The 16,605-nt window shown below is 40.4% G+C and overlaps 1 protein-coding gene across 1 annotated transcript in view; it reads right to left on the bottom strand.

Moving 5' to 3' along the window:
- wnk1b (WNK lysine deficient protein kinase 1b) overlaps positions 1–16,605 on the bottom strand; it is a 67,621-nt gene that overhangs the window by 16,836 nt on the left and 34,180 nt on the right. Inside the window, exons 3-13 of the mRNA XM_044022320.1 lie at positions 14,906–15,126; positions 13,598–13,755; positions 9,310–9,398; positions 8,718–8,857; positions 8,522–8,601; positions 8,212–8,406; positions 7,492–7,561; positions 7,044–7,216; positions 5,459–5,764; positions 2,655–4,115; positions 404–493 (exon numbers count right to left, since the gene is read on the bottom strand). Coding sequence (XP_043878255.1) covers positions 404–493; positions 2,655–4,115; positions 5,459–5,764; positions 7,044–7,216; positions 7,492–7,561; positions 8,212–8,406; positions 8,522–8,601; positions 8,718–8,857; positions 9,310–9,398; positions 13,598–13,755; positions 14,906–15,126 — 2,983 coding nt within the window. The remainder of the gene's footprint in view (positions 1–403; positions 494–2,654; positions 4,116–5,458; positions 5,765–7,043; positions 7,217–7,491; positions 7,562–8,211; positions 8,407–8,521; positions 8,602–8,717; positions 8,858–9,309; positions 9,399–13,597; positions 13,756–14,905; positions 15,127–16,605) is intronic.

Raw genomic sequence — 16,605 nt, 5'->3', positions numbered from 1 at the left:
ACATGGTGACACCGATCGTGCAGGAATGTCTGTTTTGGTGGTTTAAAAGAGAAACAATATTAAATTACATTCCATGTTATTCTGACAAGAAGTAGTTGATCTGCAATCAGGATTCCATGCTTAATCAAATAAAGAGCTGCAACTAGTTCACAGCAGTGATGAGTTGTGGGGCCACAGATCTTTAAAAAAACAAAAACAAAATGGTGGTATTATAATAGGTAAAATGCCAGCTCTCTGAAAGTGGTTACCTTGAAAATGACTTCAAAGAAGAGCTGACAAAAATGTTATTACTTTATAAGCAAAAAAAAAATATTTTCACATTTATGAAAAGAGTAAAAGTCTGAATGTACGAAATGTGACTGGTATTTGCTGGTTTCTCCTCTTGTTTTTCTCTCTGTCTTACTTGTTGGGGGATCCCAGGTGGAGCTGGCTGGGAGGTGGAGGGGACGACGGGGGCTCCTGGTGCTGACTGGTGGGGTGTGGGAGTCTGGATCTGCTGCTTAGAAACAGATCGAGACAAAGAGAGACATAGAGAGGAGCATATGCAATGTTGCACAAAACAATGAGGACAGAGGTGAGAGAGAGTGGAAATAAGGGGGGAGAGAGGAAAATCAACAGAGTCAGAACATGTCCGTAGTTTCTGGATCAAAAACTGTTACAGGTACTAATGTGGTTGTCCTCTCTAGTCAACAGATTTTAGTCGAGAAAATCTTGTGCATCACACACATGCACGACAACAGCTACACGTGTTAACTGTCTGGCAACAAAACCTACTGTATCTACATGTATATGCACACATACACAGGCCACAGTGTAGCGTGTACAACAGTACAGACACTGCTGGGGTTAGGAGGGGAGTGAGTACGGGGGATTTTCTTTAACATGCAGAACAGACCTTAGATGATTGAAGTGATACCAAGTGACTGTTACACAATCGCGTAGAAGCTAAACTACTAACATTTGAAATACCAAAATGAATAGATGAGGATTGAAGTTGTCTAACAATAGCCCAATAAAGTAGTGTTGGTAGTGATAAGCTAATAAAGTATCCTAAGGTGAAAGCTGAAAATGATGATTGTCCTAAAACCCTTTGAAATGTCCATAACCACTGTGTGCTGTAAAGCAAATAGAGTAACTAAAGATGTTCAAAAAGGGCTTTATTTTATCTACACTGTACGCAACGTTATACTTGACACTAAGCTCAACATCATTAAATGTGGACTAAGCTTAAAGTTAAGTATAAAGTTGCATCAGACACACGACAACTTACCTTGTTCTAACATCATAGCGAGTCACAAACAGTATTTCACAGCACAGAAAGTTAATAAAAAAAATAAAATGAAACAAAAAAAGATGAAAAAATCAATAACAAGAAACAAAAAAACGGAGATTGTGACAGAACTAAGGGAGGTAAGTGATTGTAAATGGCTCAAAGTAAACAATGACACTGATAATATCAGCGCTCTAAGCGTTTAATGAATTTCTACGGCAACCTTTGAACCCTGTGTGGCAAGTCGTGTAGAAAACAATAACATATGCTAAAAAAAAGAAATAAAGAACTGTCTTGAAAGCCATGATCTTTCTCAATTACAACACAGGAATAAAACAACAGAAACAAATGAAGGTACACGAATGAAAAGTCTCTCTGCATGGTAACACTGCCAGGTTTGTCTGAGCCCCCTCAGTTTTGTTGTATGTTTCTGTGTGTTTGAACAATACAAATCAGCAAAGTCTCACCACCTTTATTATATCATCGTAATTGTATTTGTTTCATAGTAAATAGTACACATGTAGAATATCGTATAGTATAATGTGCACGTTTAGAATATAGCAATAATAAAATGCGTACTACTTATGTTTAGTGGAATTTGTGTTCCTCTTTTGTTCAAGTGGACTTTGGATTTGTATAAGCAAAACTTCAAATATACCGTACACAGCAGTATACTTGGACAAACACACATTTCTCATATAAACTTGTATATGAACATACAGACAAAGGATTACTTACTGAATTTGACAAGCAAATGAAACTTACAGCATAAAAACACAAAGGAGGAGGCTCAGACTGTTTGTTTAAAAGCTTGTGGAACAGAGAGTGTCTCAAAGACTGCCTTCCGAATGATGATTTAAAAAAAAGTAAGCACTTATCTACCAGGTTTGAAATTAAATGTTTCAAATATTCTTGCGCTTGGATTTCCCAAGATGGGAAAGTGGTTAATACAGTACCACTCTAGGCAAATATTTTTTGACAAAATCAAACAAGCAAACGCTGTCTTAGGAATGAATAATGTGAGATACCATGAAGGCAGGCCATGAGACTCGCTCTGTGGTGTCTGGACGGGGGTTAAAATCACAACTTAAGACAATAGGGTGACAAATAAGCATCAGCTGGCGCTCATGGGTTGGTGGTAAAATAAAAATAAAAAACAATAGGGATTGGTATTCCACCCTCTGGGTCAAATTACTACTAAATGAATCCATTTCTCTTTCTAGAGTAAATGATGGATTATGTTCCTTTTTAATTTGTCTACTGCCATTCTGTAGAATGTCTTAAATAATAATACTCCATTAATTGAGTGTAGATTTTTCATGTCATTCAAACTAGTATTTGACCCAGAGGTCTAGGTGTGTTTTTAAAGGTTTGACCTCAGTACCAGAGTGGGGTTTGCAGCCTGCATGGCCAGTAATGACTCATGGTATGTCATGTCGGGTTGGGCTGGTACCACCCCTCCATGCCGGGCCCAGGCACTCTGGATCAGAGGCTCCAGATGAGCCGATGACGTTCCCTCGAGCGGGAGCTCAGAGGATGGAGTGGTGGGTAGAAAGCTATGCATGGAAGGTGGATGTCCCTGTGGTTCTACGGGGAGCACTCCTGCCGATGAATCGAAGAGCAGACTGGAGGATGAGTGAGGGATGGACTGAGCGGCTGAGGAGTCATATGAGGGGATGAGAGGCGGGGGAGGAGGTGACTGGAATTCTCCTGCATCAGAAGAGGTCAAAGAGTCACTAGAGGGTTCGGGGCTTCTGTCCTTCATAATTACACCGGTGTGGTGGAGAAGAAGATTTCCTGGAGGTAACGGGAGCTCAGGACTGACATAAGTGTACAGCTCCTCGGTCACTGGCTGGAGACGGCTGTATGAGCCCGATCCGCTTGATCCAGTTCCGCTGTTGTCCTCCAAGGGGAGGTCCATGGAGCTTCTTCTGGGCCGGTAAAGCCTGGATGCCAGAAGGTTTGGGTCTCCGGCGGCAGCCGCAGCAGCAGCAGCGGTGGCAGCTAAATGAAACTCAAAAACACTTCCAGAAGATGGTGGTGCATCAGCCATTACTGGTGGTGCAGAAATCGGGAAAGTAGATGGAGAGGCATGCTGTGGTGGAGGATAGCAGCCCTCGGATGAAGAGGACGAGACGGAGCCACCAGTGGATGGATTCATTGGAGGTAAAGGTGGAGGGATGGGACTGTGTGTACTCATTCTTTGCATGATGTGAGGATGCAGAAAGCCTGGTTGAGGTGGAGGACCAGGATCATAACCCATACTCGCAGCAGCAGCAGCAGCAGCAGCAGCAGCTGCTTGTCTTTGCTGATGATAACTTAAGTGACCAAGCTGGTGTGCAGTCATTGGGTATCCTCCATATGCCATTGCTTCATAATGGTCCAATAAGGCAGCTTGATTCAAACTTAATCTCCTCACGACTTCTTCGTGCTCTGCTCTCATGTCTTTATAGCCATACATACTTGGGTCAGACTGTCCCGGGTGATGCAGTGTCTCACCAACACCAAGTCTTTGAGCGGCTGCCGCAAAACCAGGATTCACCATAAACAGAGACGGGGTCTCCACAGCCTCCATTCCAGAATAGGGGTGCAAGCTTCCCCCATATCGAACATAAGCAGGCTGGAAGTGACGAGTGTGCGCCTCCAGAATAGATGTGCTCTTGCGTCGCTGGGTATTGTAGGCCTTTGGAGGTACAGAAGGTGGAGGTGAGAAAGAAATGGGGCGTTCAGGAATGGAGGAGAAGAAAATAGCAGTGGGGTCAGGAAGAGTTGGGAGGGGAATGCTCCCTCCTGCTCCTCCGCCTGTGCTTGTTCCTCCACTGTAGGGGTGCGGCATTGAATGCTGCTGCGACAATGAGATACAATGGATTTAAGAATAAAACTTAAGAGAGTGAGAAAGAGATAACCACAGCCAAGGTCCACATTGTCATTAATACTTTCTACTTTCACAACAACACCAACAGAAATAGGAATACAGATTCTCTCTCCACGCTAGAAACAAATGAAGTGGTTATTGAATGACAGAGCTGAAATGAGATGAAGAAATTCAGTAATGATAAGACGCAATGTGGGTTAAGACAGATCAGATGACACTGGTACGGGTCAAGGACAGACAAGACAGGGACAAGAGACACACAGAGATAGACAGAAAGAAGTCGCAGGAGAATACCAAGACAGAAAAAAGGCCAAATGCGGGCTGTAGGCTCGGCATTATCTTGATACATCTGCACTCAAGAAGACCTGCAGAGTTCTCAACTATGAACTGAGCTCTTGCATTCAGTGATTTTAAATTTAGGACATGAGGAATTACAAACAAAAAGAACAGAGCATAATATAATGTGCCTAAATAATTAAAGCGATATGTTTACATATCTTTCACACAGTATACAGTTTAACACTTTATCTTTTCAGAGCAAATCTGAATGAGGGATTTGGTTGAAGAAAGTATTTTATTAACAGTCTCTAGTCTCTAATCTGGGCAGTTCATTCTTAAATTCATCCTCAGAGTTCAGATAAATGATCTTTCTGTATACTTTGTGCTATATTAATAAAAAACAACAACACAACTTTGATATTCAAATGAGCAGATTTCCTGATGGCAGATGCACAAAGTCTAAAGTATTTGAACCTTAGAGCAAAATTAAGGTTCAAGAAAGAAGTTTAAGTAACAACGTTTATTAGAAAGTGAGAGACAGCGAGACAGAAATAAAAAATATGTGAGTATGAGGAGTCACAGCAATGTCTGAAATGTCTAATAATTTAGTTACTCAAGTATGCTGTACATTCAGTTTTTTAATTAGATAATAAGTTATTGAGCAAAGGTAATATTTTGGCCCAGTCCTCAAAATGTACTTGTACATATCGCAAACTATTACAGCTAGCTTGTGAATGAATGAATTTTTCTTTTTGCAAATATGTAGTCTACATATATAATATTTAAGTTTAATATTTAGCCGTGACAAAGTATTATGTACGGCTCATCAGAGTACATTTGATTTATGAGGGGTTTCCATTGATAGCAACAATGGACACTCATCTAATAAAGTACAAAAATGTTGTTTTAGTCATTAAAGATTATTTTTACCCTCAGACATCAGTGTGCCCCAAACCCTTGAAATGTGTCTGTCTCCCTTCCTCTCAGTCTCTTGCCACCACTGTGGCTCTTAGCGATGAAGACTGTGAACCTACGGGGGTGGAGAACAGGGCAGGCAGGCTGGCCCTCCGCTGCCTGGCCCTGGGCAGAGAAGAGGCAGACTGAAGGGGTAAGACTGTCTCCAGGGCCTTGGAGAGGCGCCCAGCGAATGTATCTCTCTCAGCAGCGAGAGGCATGCCAGGGGAAGAGGTGACGTAGGAGGATGAGGATGACAGATCTAGAGGAGGGGTGGAGGGCCGCTTTGGAGGAACTGCCAAGGATGGAGGAGCATGGGAGAAGGAGAAGGAGGAGGGGGGGACGCAAATGGACATGCTACGACTTCGACGGCGACACGACGCAGACTGTAGGCCGGGGAGGGGTGATGAAAGGGGGTGGGGTCAACATGTAAAACAAATAAATACAAAAAAAGTTTACTTAAACACAGAAAACAACAGTAACAAGAGAAAAATGTGAAGTTTAAGGGAAGGAACACAAAATAAAAAATCAACTGTATGATTGAAAAACGTTAGAAAATACACATTTTTGAAAACATAGTTGGAATATAAATAAATGAACTCCTTGAAAGGTCGAAAAAAGATTCTGTTAAGGAAGATAATTGCACCAGCAATGCTAAAATAACCAATCCTTTACATGTTCTGGATCCTACCATTAAAATGTATTTTTAAATAACATAATAATAACACAAAGACTCAGTAAATATCTCCGGACAAAATGCAGTAAACACAAAAGAAACAGAAAAATTCACCCTAGAAAATGGATCTGAAGCCAACATCATTTTAAACAAATGTGTAAAAAAAGAAAAGAAAAAGGATAAAAAATAATTTAGTAAGTTATATAATAGATCAAGTTAATCTGCCAACTTAAAACAAAATACCTTTGATGAGGAGACAAGTTAACAAAGACATTTCAAGTTACTCAAATACAAATCAAAAAAAAAGAAAAGAAAAAAAACATCCCTGAATTATTCAATCAGCCGATCATTCGTAACAGAGCGATCATTCATCTCAGGAATGAATCAGCCAGAGTGGCTAAATGTAATTTGAAACAACAGCGTGTCGTGAAAAGGTCACTCCATGGAAAAGTATAGCAAAAAAAAGTGCAATTTCTTCATTAGCAACAAATTGAAGAGGGTCTTTCAGCAAGACGTCTTCTGATTCAGCTTTGCTAAAAAGTCAACTGTTAAATGACAGTGTTTTAAATAGCCCCGTCACTGACAGAACACCAGCTGAATTTAAAAGAAATATATAACAGCTATGTGTATAGATGAAGCTGTGTACCATACACTATTTAATTAACAGACTGAGTGAATGTAAATGTCAAACTGTATCATATCAGATCGTTTAAAGGTCTAAAGATAGTGTTGTGAAGTATCTTTGGCACTCTTAATCATCTCCAAATAATAATAATAACAATGAGGAATAAAATACACTCAGTAGTATGCTCTTCCTAGCCTACTCACAAACGCTGCACACATCGTTCCATTTCACTCCCACTCCAAATCACAGAGCAGAGCTCACTTCACACTGATGAGTCAGGGTTTAGCATCATTCACAGATCTGTGCAAAAACGAATGACACCTACACATGCATAACATCTTATCTGGACGACATCGCCACTCACCATTGGCTGCAGCGGCTGGGCGTAGCCTGGGTGCTGCTGCGTGGAAGCAGACGGGGCGGGGGGGTAGGGGGTCTGAGGCTGGGAGGAGGGGGGGCAGCTGTACGACATGGTCAGCTGAGCGAGGTCTGCCAAGAAAACTGAGGAACCCTGGCCACTGTCCATAGTTCCTTCAGCTGAGAGAGAGAAGTATATTAAGATAACAGAAGAATAACTATTCACCTATCCATCATTATGCCGAAAGAGCTCCGCTAATGCCAACCTCAAATAAAGACCAAAACAAACATTCATAATGAATGAAAGATACTCACTTAATGTCTCCAAGATATCTTAAATCATACTTTACAAATGCATCAGCACGTCACAGAAATAATCTACTTAAACCAGGTTTTCATTTTGTAAACAAGGCGATTACGAGGAGGCAGAAAGGTTGAGGATGTGATGATCTTACATATGTGAGGGATGCCTGTCTGATGATAGTGAAGCTGCTGCTGCTCCACTTCAGATTCTTCTGCCTCAGCCTGTTAACAAACACAAGCGAAGGTTGAAACTGTACCTGCGTGACCTTTTTAAAAATAAACAAATGCCCATCACATGCAAACCATCGTCAAATGAGTTTACAGCATGCTGATTAAGTATCAGCTAAACACGACTCTCTCTGCGTTTCTCAGTATAGCGGTGTTTAGATCTCACGTTGCACACAGGAAATGGTTAGCTCTTATGTCAACACCAACAAAGACAAAAGTGAGACGGCTGCAACAGGTTTGAGTACGAAATCTGCTTGCTTTGCAGGTTGGATGGGATAAATGCCTGTTGACGCCCACTCGCCCCTTTGCTGTCGCTGTATACACACGAGCGCTCCCTCACTTAGTCTATTTCCAGGCGTAAAAACAAAAAATAATGTCACAGTTTACCAAATGTAATGCACTGCAGTTTTAATCATTCACATTACAGAAGAACCTGCAGATGTTTTCTTCCAAACCTAAACCTTAAAAACTCATGATCAACATCACTCTAATAAACATGAAGCACACACACACACAAACTGACTTGCAAACAATTACAACAAACCTGTGTGTGTGAAGTCTTGAGTGCTTCTTGTTGCTGCAGATGTTGCTGTTGCTGCTGCTGTTGCTGCTGTTGTTGCTGCTGTTGTTTGTTGTTGTGCTGCTGTTGTTGTTGTTGTTTGTTGTTGTTGCTGCTGCTGTTGCTGCTGCAGAAGTTGCTCTGCCTCCTGCTTTCGCTTCTCTTCTTCCTCTCGTACAAGCTGTCTCTGTTCCCTCTTCCTCCTGATCAGAGACACACGGTCCTTGATTGCCTTGGCCATGGTCTTATGGTCACCCTCAGCGACATAGCCAGACTCGACCTGGAGGAGTTTGGTGACAGATGGATGTTTAAATTAAAAAACAAAAGTAACATTTCCTAACCTTGTCTGTCTTCACCACCATTTCAAACTTTGAAACACTGGCTTTCCCACATACCATTTCTTGGGCCACATCTTCAGGGACATCTTTGTTCAGGTCAAAAGAAAACTCAATGGCTTCGTTGTCCTTGTATTTTCCTAAAAAAATTAAACAATGAGGGTGTAGATATGTTACTCACTAAAAATACATTTAAAGCTTAAAAGAACATATTTGAATGTATGTCTTCGGAAGAAGTAAGGAGCTAATTCTTTGCCTTTCAGTTTCTTGACGTCTTCTATCCTGAGCCAAAGTTTAATGGCAATCATTTCTCCATCATCCTCTTCTGCCAATTCAACCCTGACCCCTGTTTCCTCCTGGAAGAACGCATGGTTTAACAGGATCTTTATGGCATACCTTTAGAAATGAGGAGAAAAGAGCCACAAAGCAATAAAAGGAAATTAAAGGAAATTGTGAAACATGAGGGTGAAACTGTTAACTTGTTAGTCCTTGTATAAGGCTGGCATTGTAAGCCAATTTTACATTTATAAGAAAACAGAAGAGGCATTGAAGCTCATTCATCTGCTAGGAATTTCAACATGAAACAATTACAAGATTATGTCCACACACAACTTTAGAGATATTTACATAGCTCTTGAATTTTACTTTTCAGTGTCTCCACTGGTCTTCCCGTCGAGAATAAAACTCAAGAAATAGTCATGAAACTTAGTTGAATAGTAGCGTCAAGCATTAGTGCATCACTTCAAATCCAAATCTCTTAATAATTCTTTAAAGACTAAATTAACACTTCAGGAAAAACGTTCCAAAAAAATACGTCGGAGAGACTGCAAGACTCTTGTGTGACTCACCTCTCATCTTTGTTTTTCCTGATGCAACCCTCTATAATTTCCTTCACCTCGGGAATGGCTACCTTGTCGAAACTGCCAGGCTTCACCCCCTGCAAAATCACGCACAGAGAAAGAGGAGCAGTGAAGGCAAGGACGCTTAATGAGAAAGACAAATCACACACAGACACAACACTTACTGGAGCATAATATTGGGAAAAAAAATGTTGATCCATAAAACAGATGTGTTCACCACCTGTTTTTCTGGTCAGTCTTGTTTTGTTTTGCATTTAGGGAACAATATAGCTCTGATTAAAGGAAAGTCGAAAGGGAAATAGGGAAAGTGTACCAGACTGGAAAATATAAAATTTTTTTAATGTATTCTTCCCGCTGATAATCAAATAAAACTGTGCTCTGTGAAATACCCAGCATAAAGTGAGTCATTCTAATAGACTATTATGCGACAGGAAGGCGTCCGACAGTGTGAGTGATTGACCAGTAATAATTTGGTGCAAGCTTAATTACCATATATTTATATATATATATAAATATATATATAAATATATATATATATATACTGTACCTCCTCTTCAAACCAAATCATGTAACACGCTTTGACAGCTAATGACATATCACACAGTACATTTGAAAGGATAACAGTTGGAATCAGCCAGAGTCAAATCAGTAGCTGAGCTCTAAGTGAAGACACTTCTGAGGCCAAATAAATGAAAGGCAATTGGTTTGAAAAAGAAAGAAAAAGAAAGTTAAAAAGCAACATTTAATAACACCTATTAAATAGATGATTGTAGGGTTTTAAGTGTATCTCAAAAGGCTGAAAAGACTACTTCTTTCAGGTGCCAAAAAGGGTGCCTGACAGAAGCATTCAGACGTCCAACATGTTTCACAGCTCACCACAAGGCAACTTAATGACCTGCCTATTTGTTCAAACACCACTGATAATGGAGGAGCTGAAGCAATAAAACTAAGAGCAGAAACTAAATCCTGAATTTGAAAAACTTCAGGATTTCAGGAAACACAACATTCTCTCCTTCTTTCACGCACCTGAATACATTTCACGCTTTTAACGTGAAGCCTCCTCGCTGAAATTCAGGTAAAATTAATCAACAAGACATTTAAGTCACACGGATGGTAAGAGGTTTTTTTAAGAGCTTGGATACAAATCCAAAAATGAAAGGTTAATGCATATGAAAAAGGATTTAAAAAGAGCACCAGCGACTTACCGGGAGAAGTACTCAGATATATCAAGTAGACTTTAGTTTGAAGTCTAAAGTTCTAAAGGTTGTCGGACAAATGGACGGACACTTTATCTCAAACGTTTTTTGGTAGCAAATGACCACCTCATTCTGCTTTTTTTCCTTTTGCTGTCTGTCCTTTACTTTCTTGGCCTCTCCCCTGCATCCGCCCCATACACTCTTTACATAACTGACCCCCATCTCGTTTTCTCTAAAGCACACACACACACACACACACACACGCGAAAATGGACCAAACAAAGTTAGGAGCTATAGAGGAGGTAATAGTATTAAGTCTTAAGATGAAGAGAAGCAGAGAAGGGAGAGAGGGAGAGATAGAAAGATTTTCATTTAGCCAGGCTGATAGGAGGGAAGGAATGTTCCAGAGAGACCTGGACCATGGTGAACGTCAACAACACTGTACAACAAGTTACAATGTGGCAAATCCAAGAAAGAGCCTGATTCCAGTATCACATGACGCAGGCAAACAACACATGGAATGGAATAGACTCCCAACATGCCAAAGTTACCGATTAATTAGTTTAATAACTGCTTCATTAACTCATCTACCATGAGCTGTTATATCACATGTTTACTGACGTCACAAATGCAACGAGACACTGTAAGGAATAGAGGAGGAAGTGCTGGAAGGATGAATATGCAGCTTTCAATATGATTATGTTAATCTTAATATCGTAAATAACATCTTCTGTCAAACACTTACAGAAAAAGAGACGGAAGGTGGGGATATGACAGTGGAACAAGAGAGAGAGAGAGAGAGAGGGAGAGAAGGCCAGACTGACGTAGGGTATGCATTTAAACATACTATCTAAATTTATTCCACTCTGCAGATAATGTGTCAGACAGACAATGTGCAATTTCAGCAATCTTAACAGGATCACCTCAACTCATGTATGATGTATGTATGTGGACTATAGGGGGCTGAGATACTGAGGTCAAAGGTTATGGAAAGCCAAGATAGCAGACCATAGCAGCACACACACACACAGTGTGAAACGGTCAATAAAACTGTCTCACACTGTTTGCAGTCTGTCTTGAGTCACAGGATCATGACACACGGCTACAGTGTAGAGCCACGACCAAAGAAATCATCAGGTACTGCGAGGGAGAGATTGACTGAATAGTTTCTGTCGCAGTGTTGGTAACTGAATCGGGGACTGTTGGATCATTATGGGTCGACAATGAAAGGTTGGCGGCCCATTTCACTGAATATTTAAATGGAAGGCCACGAGCCACCGCATTGAGGAGCTTTTGTCTGATTATCGTTATCTAAATTACTGCGAGCCAAGAATAAGTGATGGTACACATTATTTTTTTATGTCTGGTATACACGTTAAAAAACGTTAACTCCCCCAGCAGCAAATGTGTCTTGAGTTACCATTAAATTTTAATGTTCTGAGGTAACAGCTGTGCTAGTTCAGCTGAGGGGGATGATGCACTCATCCATAAGTTATTCATATCACCGCAATTCTATAGTACTACCAGTCAAATATTTAGAGATGCCGGTGTTGATAGTTAAGCATTTATTAAGTAAATCAAACGCAGACACACATTTATAATGAGACTCCTTTGGAAATTGGCCTTTCCAATAAAGCTTAGTGAACTGAAATGAAATAAATGATAGGAGAGAGAGAGAGAGAGAGAGAGAGCGAGAGGGAGACAGAGAGAGAGAGAGACAAAACAGAGATGGTAGAGGAACAACAGACGGATAAACACAGAAAAGAGATTTCTAGTATATTCCAACAGGCCATTAACAATCACTGTCAGCGTGAACAGAGCTGTTCAGTCCCGTGAGGAAACGACAGAAACAGCTCTCATCTGCCTGTGTGTGTGTGTGTGTGTGTGTGTGAGACAGAGAGATGAGCTCAGCAGCACTTAATCTAAAACAGATTGTGATCGCATCTGTCTCTCTCTACGTGTGTGTTTTGATCTCTCTCAATTTGTTTCCATTTCATTTTTATCTAAATTTTTAGCAATGTCTGGAAGTGTTAGAAAAAATAACAAGGGAATTAAGAGCAAATCATTCAGAATGGGCTGACGCTAGGACATTTAATCTGTTTCACTGGAAAAAATGGAGCTAAACGTTGATGCAGTTCTTGGGGCGTTGAGGCGGAGAATCCTTTTGTCTTCTTTTTTTATACAAAAACAAGTGTTGCTCGTGTTTACCTAAGTTAAGTCAATGTATTATTAGTTGTATATAGAGCTGAAACGATTAATTAATAATCGATTATTATTCGATTTCTAAACTATTTTGATAGCCAAAGAATCAACTTGAAGCTTTTTTCATGATTAAAACGAGATGACTGATCGTTTCAGCTTCTTAAACGTGAATATTTTCTACTTTCTTTGCTCCAGATAACAAAGAAATCGTTAAAAACTGACTCATTTTGGTTGTGGACAAAAACAAGACATGTGAGAACACCATCATTTCCAGGTATCAAAATATCTAGTTCTATAATGGTTCTATTTTATCGGATGTTAAAAACATACCGGCCATATCAAAATCAAGAAAAACTCATATTGGTTACCCTGTATTTAATTTAGGTCCTTGTTTTCCTCTGCAGATCGTGTCTGAAGTTAATACATATGTGATTCTTTTTTCCCCCTCAACTTTCTCTCAGCATAAAAAACACCTTTGGCCAGTAGCACTAACGGCATTAGTTTAGCTCGAGGCCAAAACAACAGAATGTGAGGAGGGAACATTAGTTTTGGACTGACATGATAGATTTGCTCACTAATTCTCCCTTGTGGGTTGAACAAAAACGTGTTACTCCACATTTCCATTTTCTTCCCTCTTACAAAACAGAGGTGGGGGCGGCTGAAGAACTAGACAAAGTGAGTGGTGAGAGTGAGGGCGAGAGAGTAATCAGTGCGAAAAACAGTGTCATATGACAGGATCTTCTGCGGCTCATGCCAAACTTATTAATACAGTCAGTAAACAAGTATGGGTGGAGTGGCAGGGACAAAACCAGTGGAGGAGGAGGAAGTCGATAAGTGACAAACAACACGTCACGTCAACACAAGATGAATGGACTTACACTCGTAACCCGCCTGTAGATCTGCGCGGCGTTCTGACATTCAGAGTATGGATACTCTGAGGTGGCCATCTCCAGCATGCACATCCCAAAGGCGTAGACATCTACAGACTCATCGTACTTCTCCTCGTACATCTCTGGAGCCATAAACTCAGGCGTACCTGAGGAAGAGAAAAAACACAATATTTCACACTGTGCTTTAATAACTCGGTCATCATTAGTAAGAGATGAATGAACATCCGCTTGTTCTTCAGTTCTTCACATACATATGTGGTTTAATCGTTCAAAATCATGCTGGACTACTTTTCATATAGCCATTAAAGGGACACTGTCCATATGGTGACATATGGACAGTATACTTTAAATTATACATTATGTATATCAGAATAAATATTAAAAAATATTTTTTGCAGATGTTCCTCACACAAACACAACATCTGTCATGTGAGAGATGGCTATATTAAAGGTCACTGTGCAATTTGCATGATTGAATTTATGATCATTCAGAAATAATAAGAGGCTGAATCACATTTCCTTGTTTTTGACCAAGAAAATGTCTCTTTCCTCTTATTTACTTCATTTATACCTCTGGGAAACGTGTCTTGACAACGATGCATTTGTCATGAGCAAAATCCGATCAGTTCCCAGATTATGATGCGGGTCTTACATGTATTTATTTCCAAATAAATCCCATGACAGAGTTAAAAACAATCACAACAATCACCCAGGCTCATTTATGTAACATACAGTAAAATGTTAGGATGAAGAGAGGAAATAAATCTAAAAAGTTGGACATGTCAAACTGCACATAGCGTAGTACTGTTGGATTCCTTCATGTGTTCAAATATTTGAGGTTTGTTTAATTACTATGGCGCAGCTGTGAAATTTATAAAGCAGATCATTATTTTTAAAGAGTGTGAGAGTATCTGCATTCGTCTTCTTTGCTTGTGAGAATTATACAGAATGGGGGCAGGGTGTGTTTGAAGCCGGCGCATGTTCGGACAGCTTAATCCTAGCTCAGTAGCAAACTGTGCTAGGATTCACTTTTTAAACATCTGTAGTTTTCTTGAACAACCAGACGTTTCAGCGGCAGTAAAGTTAATCTAGAGTAGGTGTGTGTACCTTGTACAGAATGTTTGTGTTCATATCTTTGCTTATACAAGACTGCGTGCACAGGGATGTTTACATGTTATTCTGAACCGCATTTCCATATCAGATATTCAGATATACACCTGACAACAGGCAGGTGTGTCTGTGTGCACGTGATAAGGAATACATGTCCTTTGTGGCTGTGCACATTCATCTCCTCACCGATGACACTCTTGGCAAAGGAGGCCCTTTTCAACGTGGCCAACCCCAGATCTCCGATCTTCACCGAGCCCGTGGGCCCCGTGATAAAGATGTTGTCGCACTTCAGGTCCCTGTGAATGATGGGTGGCGCCCGGGTGTGCAAGAAGTGAAGGCCTTTGAGGATCTGTCTGCACCACGAACGCAGGACCTTGATTTTCATCACCTTGAAACGCTTCAGGTAGCTGTGACAAGACAAGGAAAACACAGAAGGCGGCTCGTCACTCAACAGCGAGATTAAGTGTACAAAAATGCATAGAGAGCATTGGCGTCAGCTGTATTTGAATGTCTTGACATTAAACTACCCATTAGTTTCTTCTTTGAAAGACGCTGTGAACAGAACTAGTTAATAGACAGTGCGGTATCTTTGAATTGAACTCAAGTGAGGCTTTAAAAATCTTTTGAATGACGAGAGCAATAATCGGGAAGGACGCCAAAAACCAACAAAGGGTGGAAATGAATCATGGCAAAGCCTGCAGAGGAAAGACAACAGTCTGTTAAGACAGCGACATGGGAGAAACACAGATAATACACACAATAACAAATTCAATTTTATACAACCCTTGTGCATTATTGAGAAACAATCCCACATTAAATAGACTTGAATTAGACAAAATGTCTAATTCAGACATAAATGTGCACACAAGAGCACCTGATGTCTGTGTGCTTAGCTTCATTTTATGTCTGTTTTATAATAATCTACTTTAGGGTTTATTGGCAGAAATGATTTTTTCTGCTCAGATCATCAGTGAAATTCAAATTTGCTCCCGAGTCATTCTGTGATCAGCTTGAAGAGCTGGAGGATTCAAAAGAGATCATCCATTTAATGACACTTTATCTCTTTAACTCCGCTGTACTGACTGACACTGCACAGATGTTGTCCGCAACTCTGAAGCCCTCGCTGCATTTCTGCTCCAAATCCAGGAAGCTGAGCCACAGCAGCGGCATCAGTACGTCTGGCTCCATCATCACTGGCAGCTCCATACATCCTGAGCGTCAGCAGCTGCTCTAATAATTCAACAACCTCAAATGGGTCTTAGATGATGAGGGACAGCTCAGACGAGTGTGGACACATCAACACAAACTGACCTGCTCTGTCACAACCATGGTTAAGTTTCAGTGGAACTACATGACACAGCTGTATTTCACTGAGTGGACTATAATTTCATGTCATTCTAAGGTACTATGTATTGGCAAAAACTGAATATCCCAATCATGCACCATGTTTGTGTAGTTGTCAGTTAGCATTGAAATAAAATATATATAAATAAATAACTAAGGATAAAAGGATCTTTTAGCTGTATCCAGATTAGTGGCATATTATACATACATACACAAATATGTTGAAAGACAATAAATGACCTTTTATAGACTTCCTTAGTGTAACACCCACCCCCATACGATCACACCATACTATCACAGCCAATTTCTTGCTTTCCGTCCAGCATCCTTTTCACCTCTTCCTCTTTCTGTACACTACCCTTCCTTCTTCACACACTTGCACTCCTCTAGTCAACCTGTCTCACTTCTCCTCAGATGTCAGAACAGTGCTGACAGACGGGTTAAACTCTGAGGCAAGCAATGTTGGAGTGACAGTGTAAAATCACATTCCCCACGCTCTCTTGTTCAACACACTTGAAATATGTGCAAACAGTAGGAATTTA

The sequence above is a fragment of the Solea senegalensis genome, linkage group LG3 (assembly GCF_019176455.1).
Source record: "Solea senegalensis isolate Sse05_10M linkage group LG3, IFAPA_SoseM_1, whole genome shotgun sequence".
Lineage (NCBI taxonomy): Eukaryota > Metazoa > Chordata > Actinopteri > Pleuronectiformes > Soleidae > Solea > Solea senegalensis.
The sequence above is the reverse complement of the archived record's forward strand: the minus strand, read 5'-3'. Positions and strand labels throughout refer to the sequence as shown.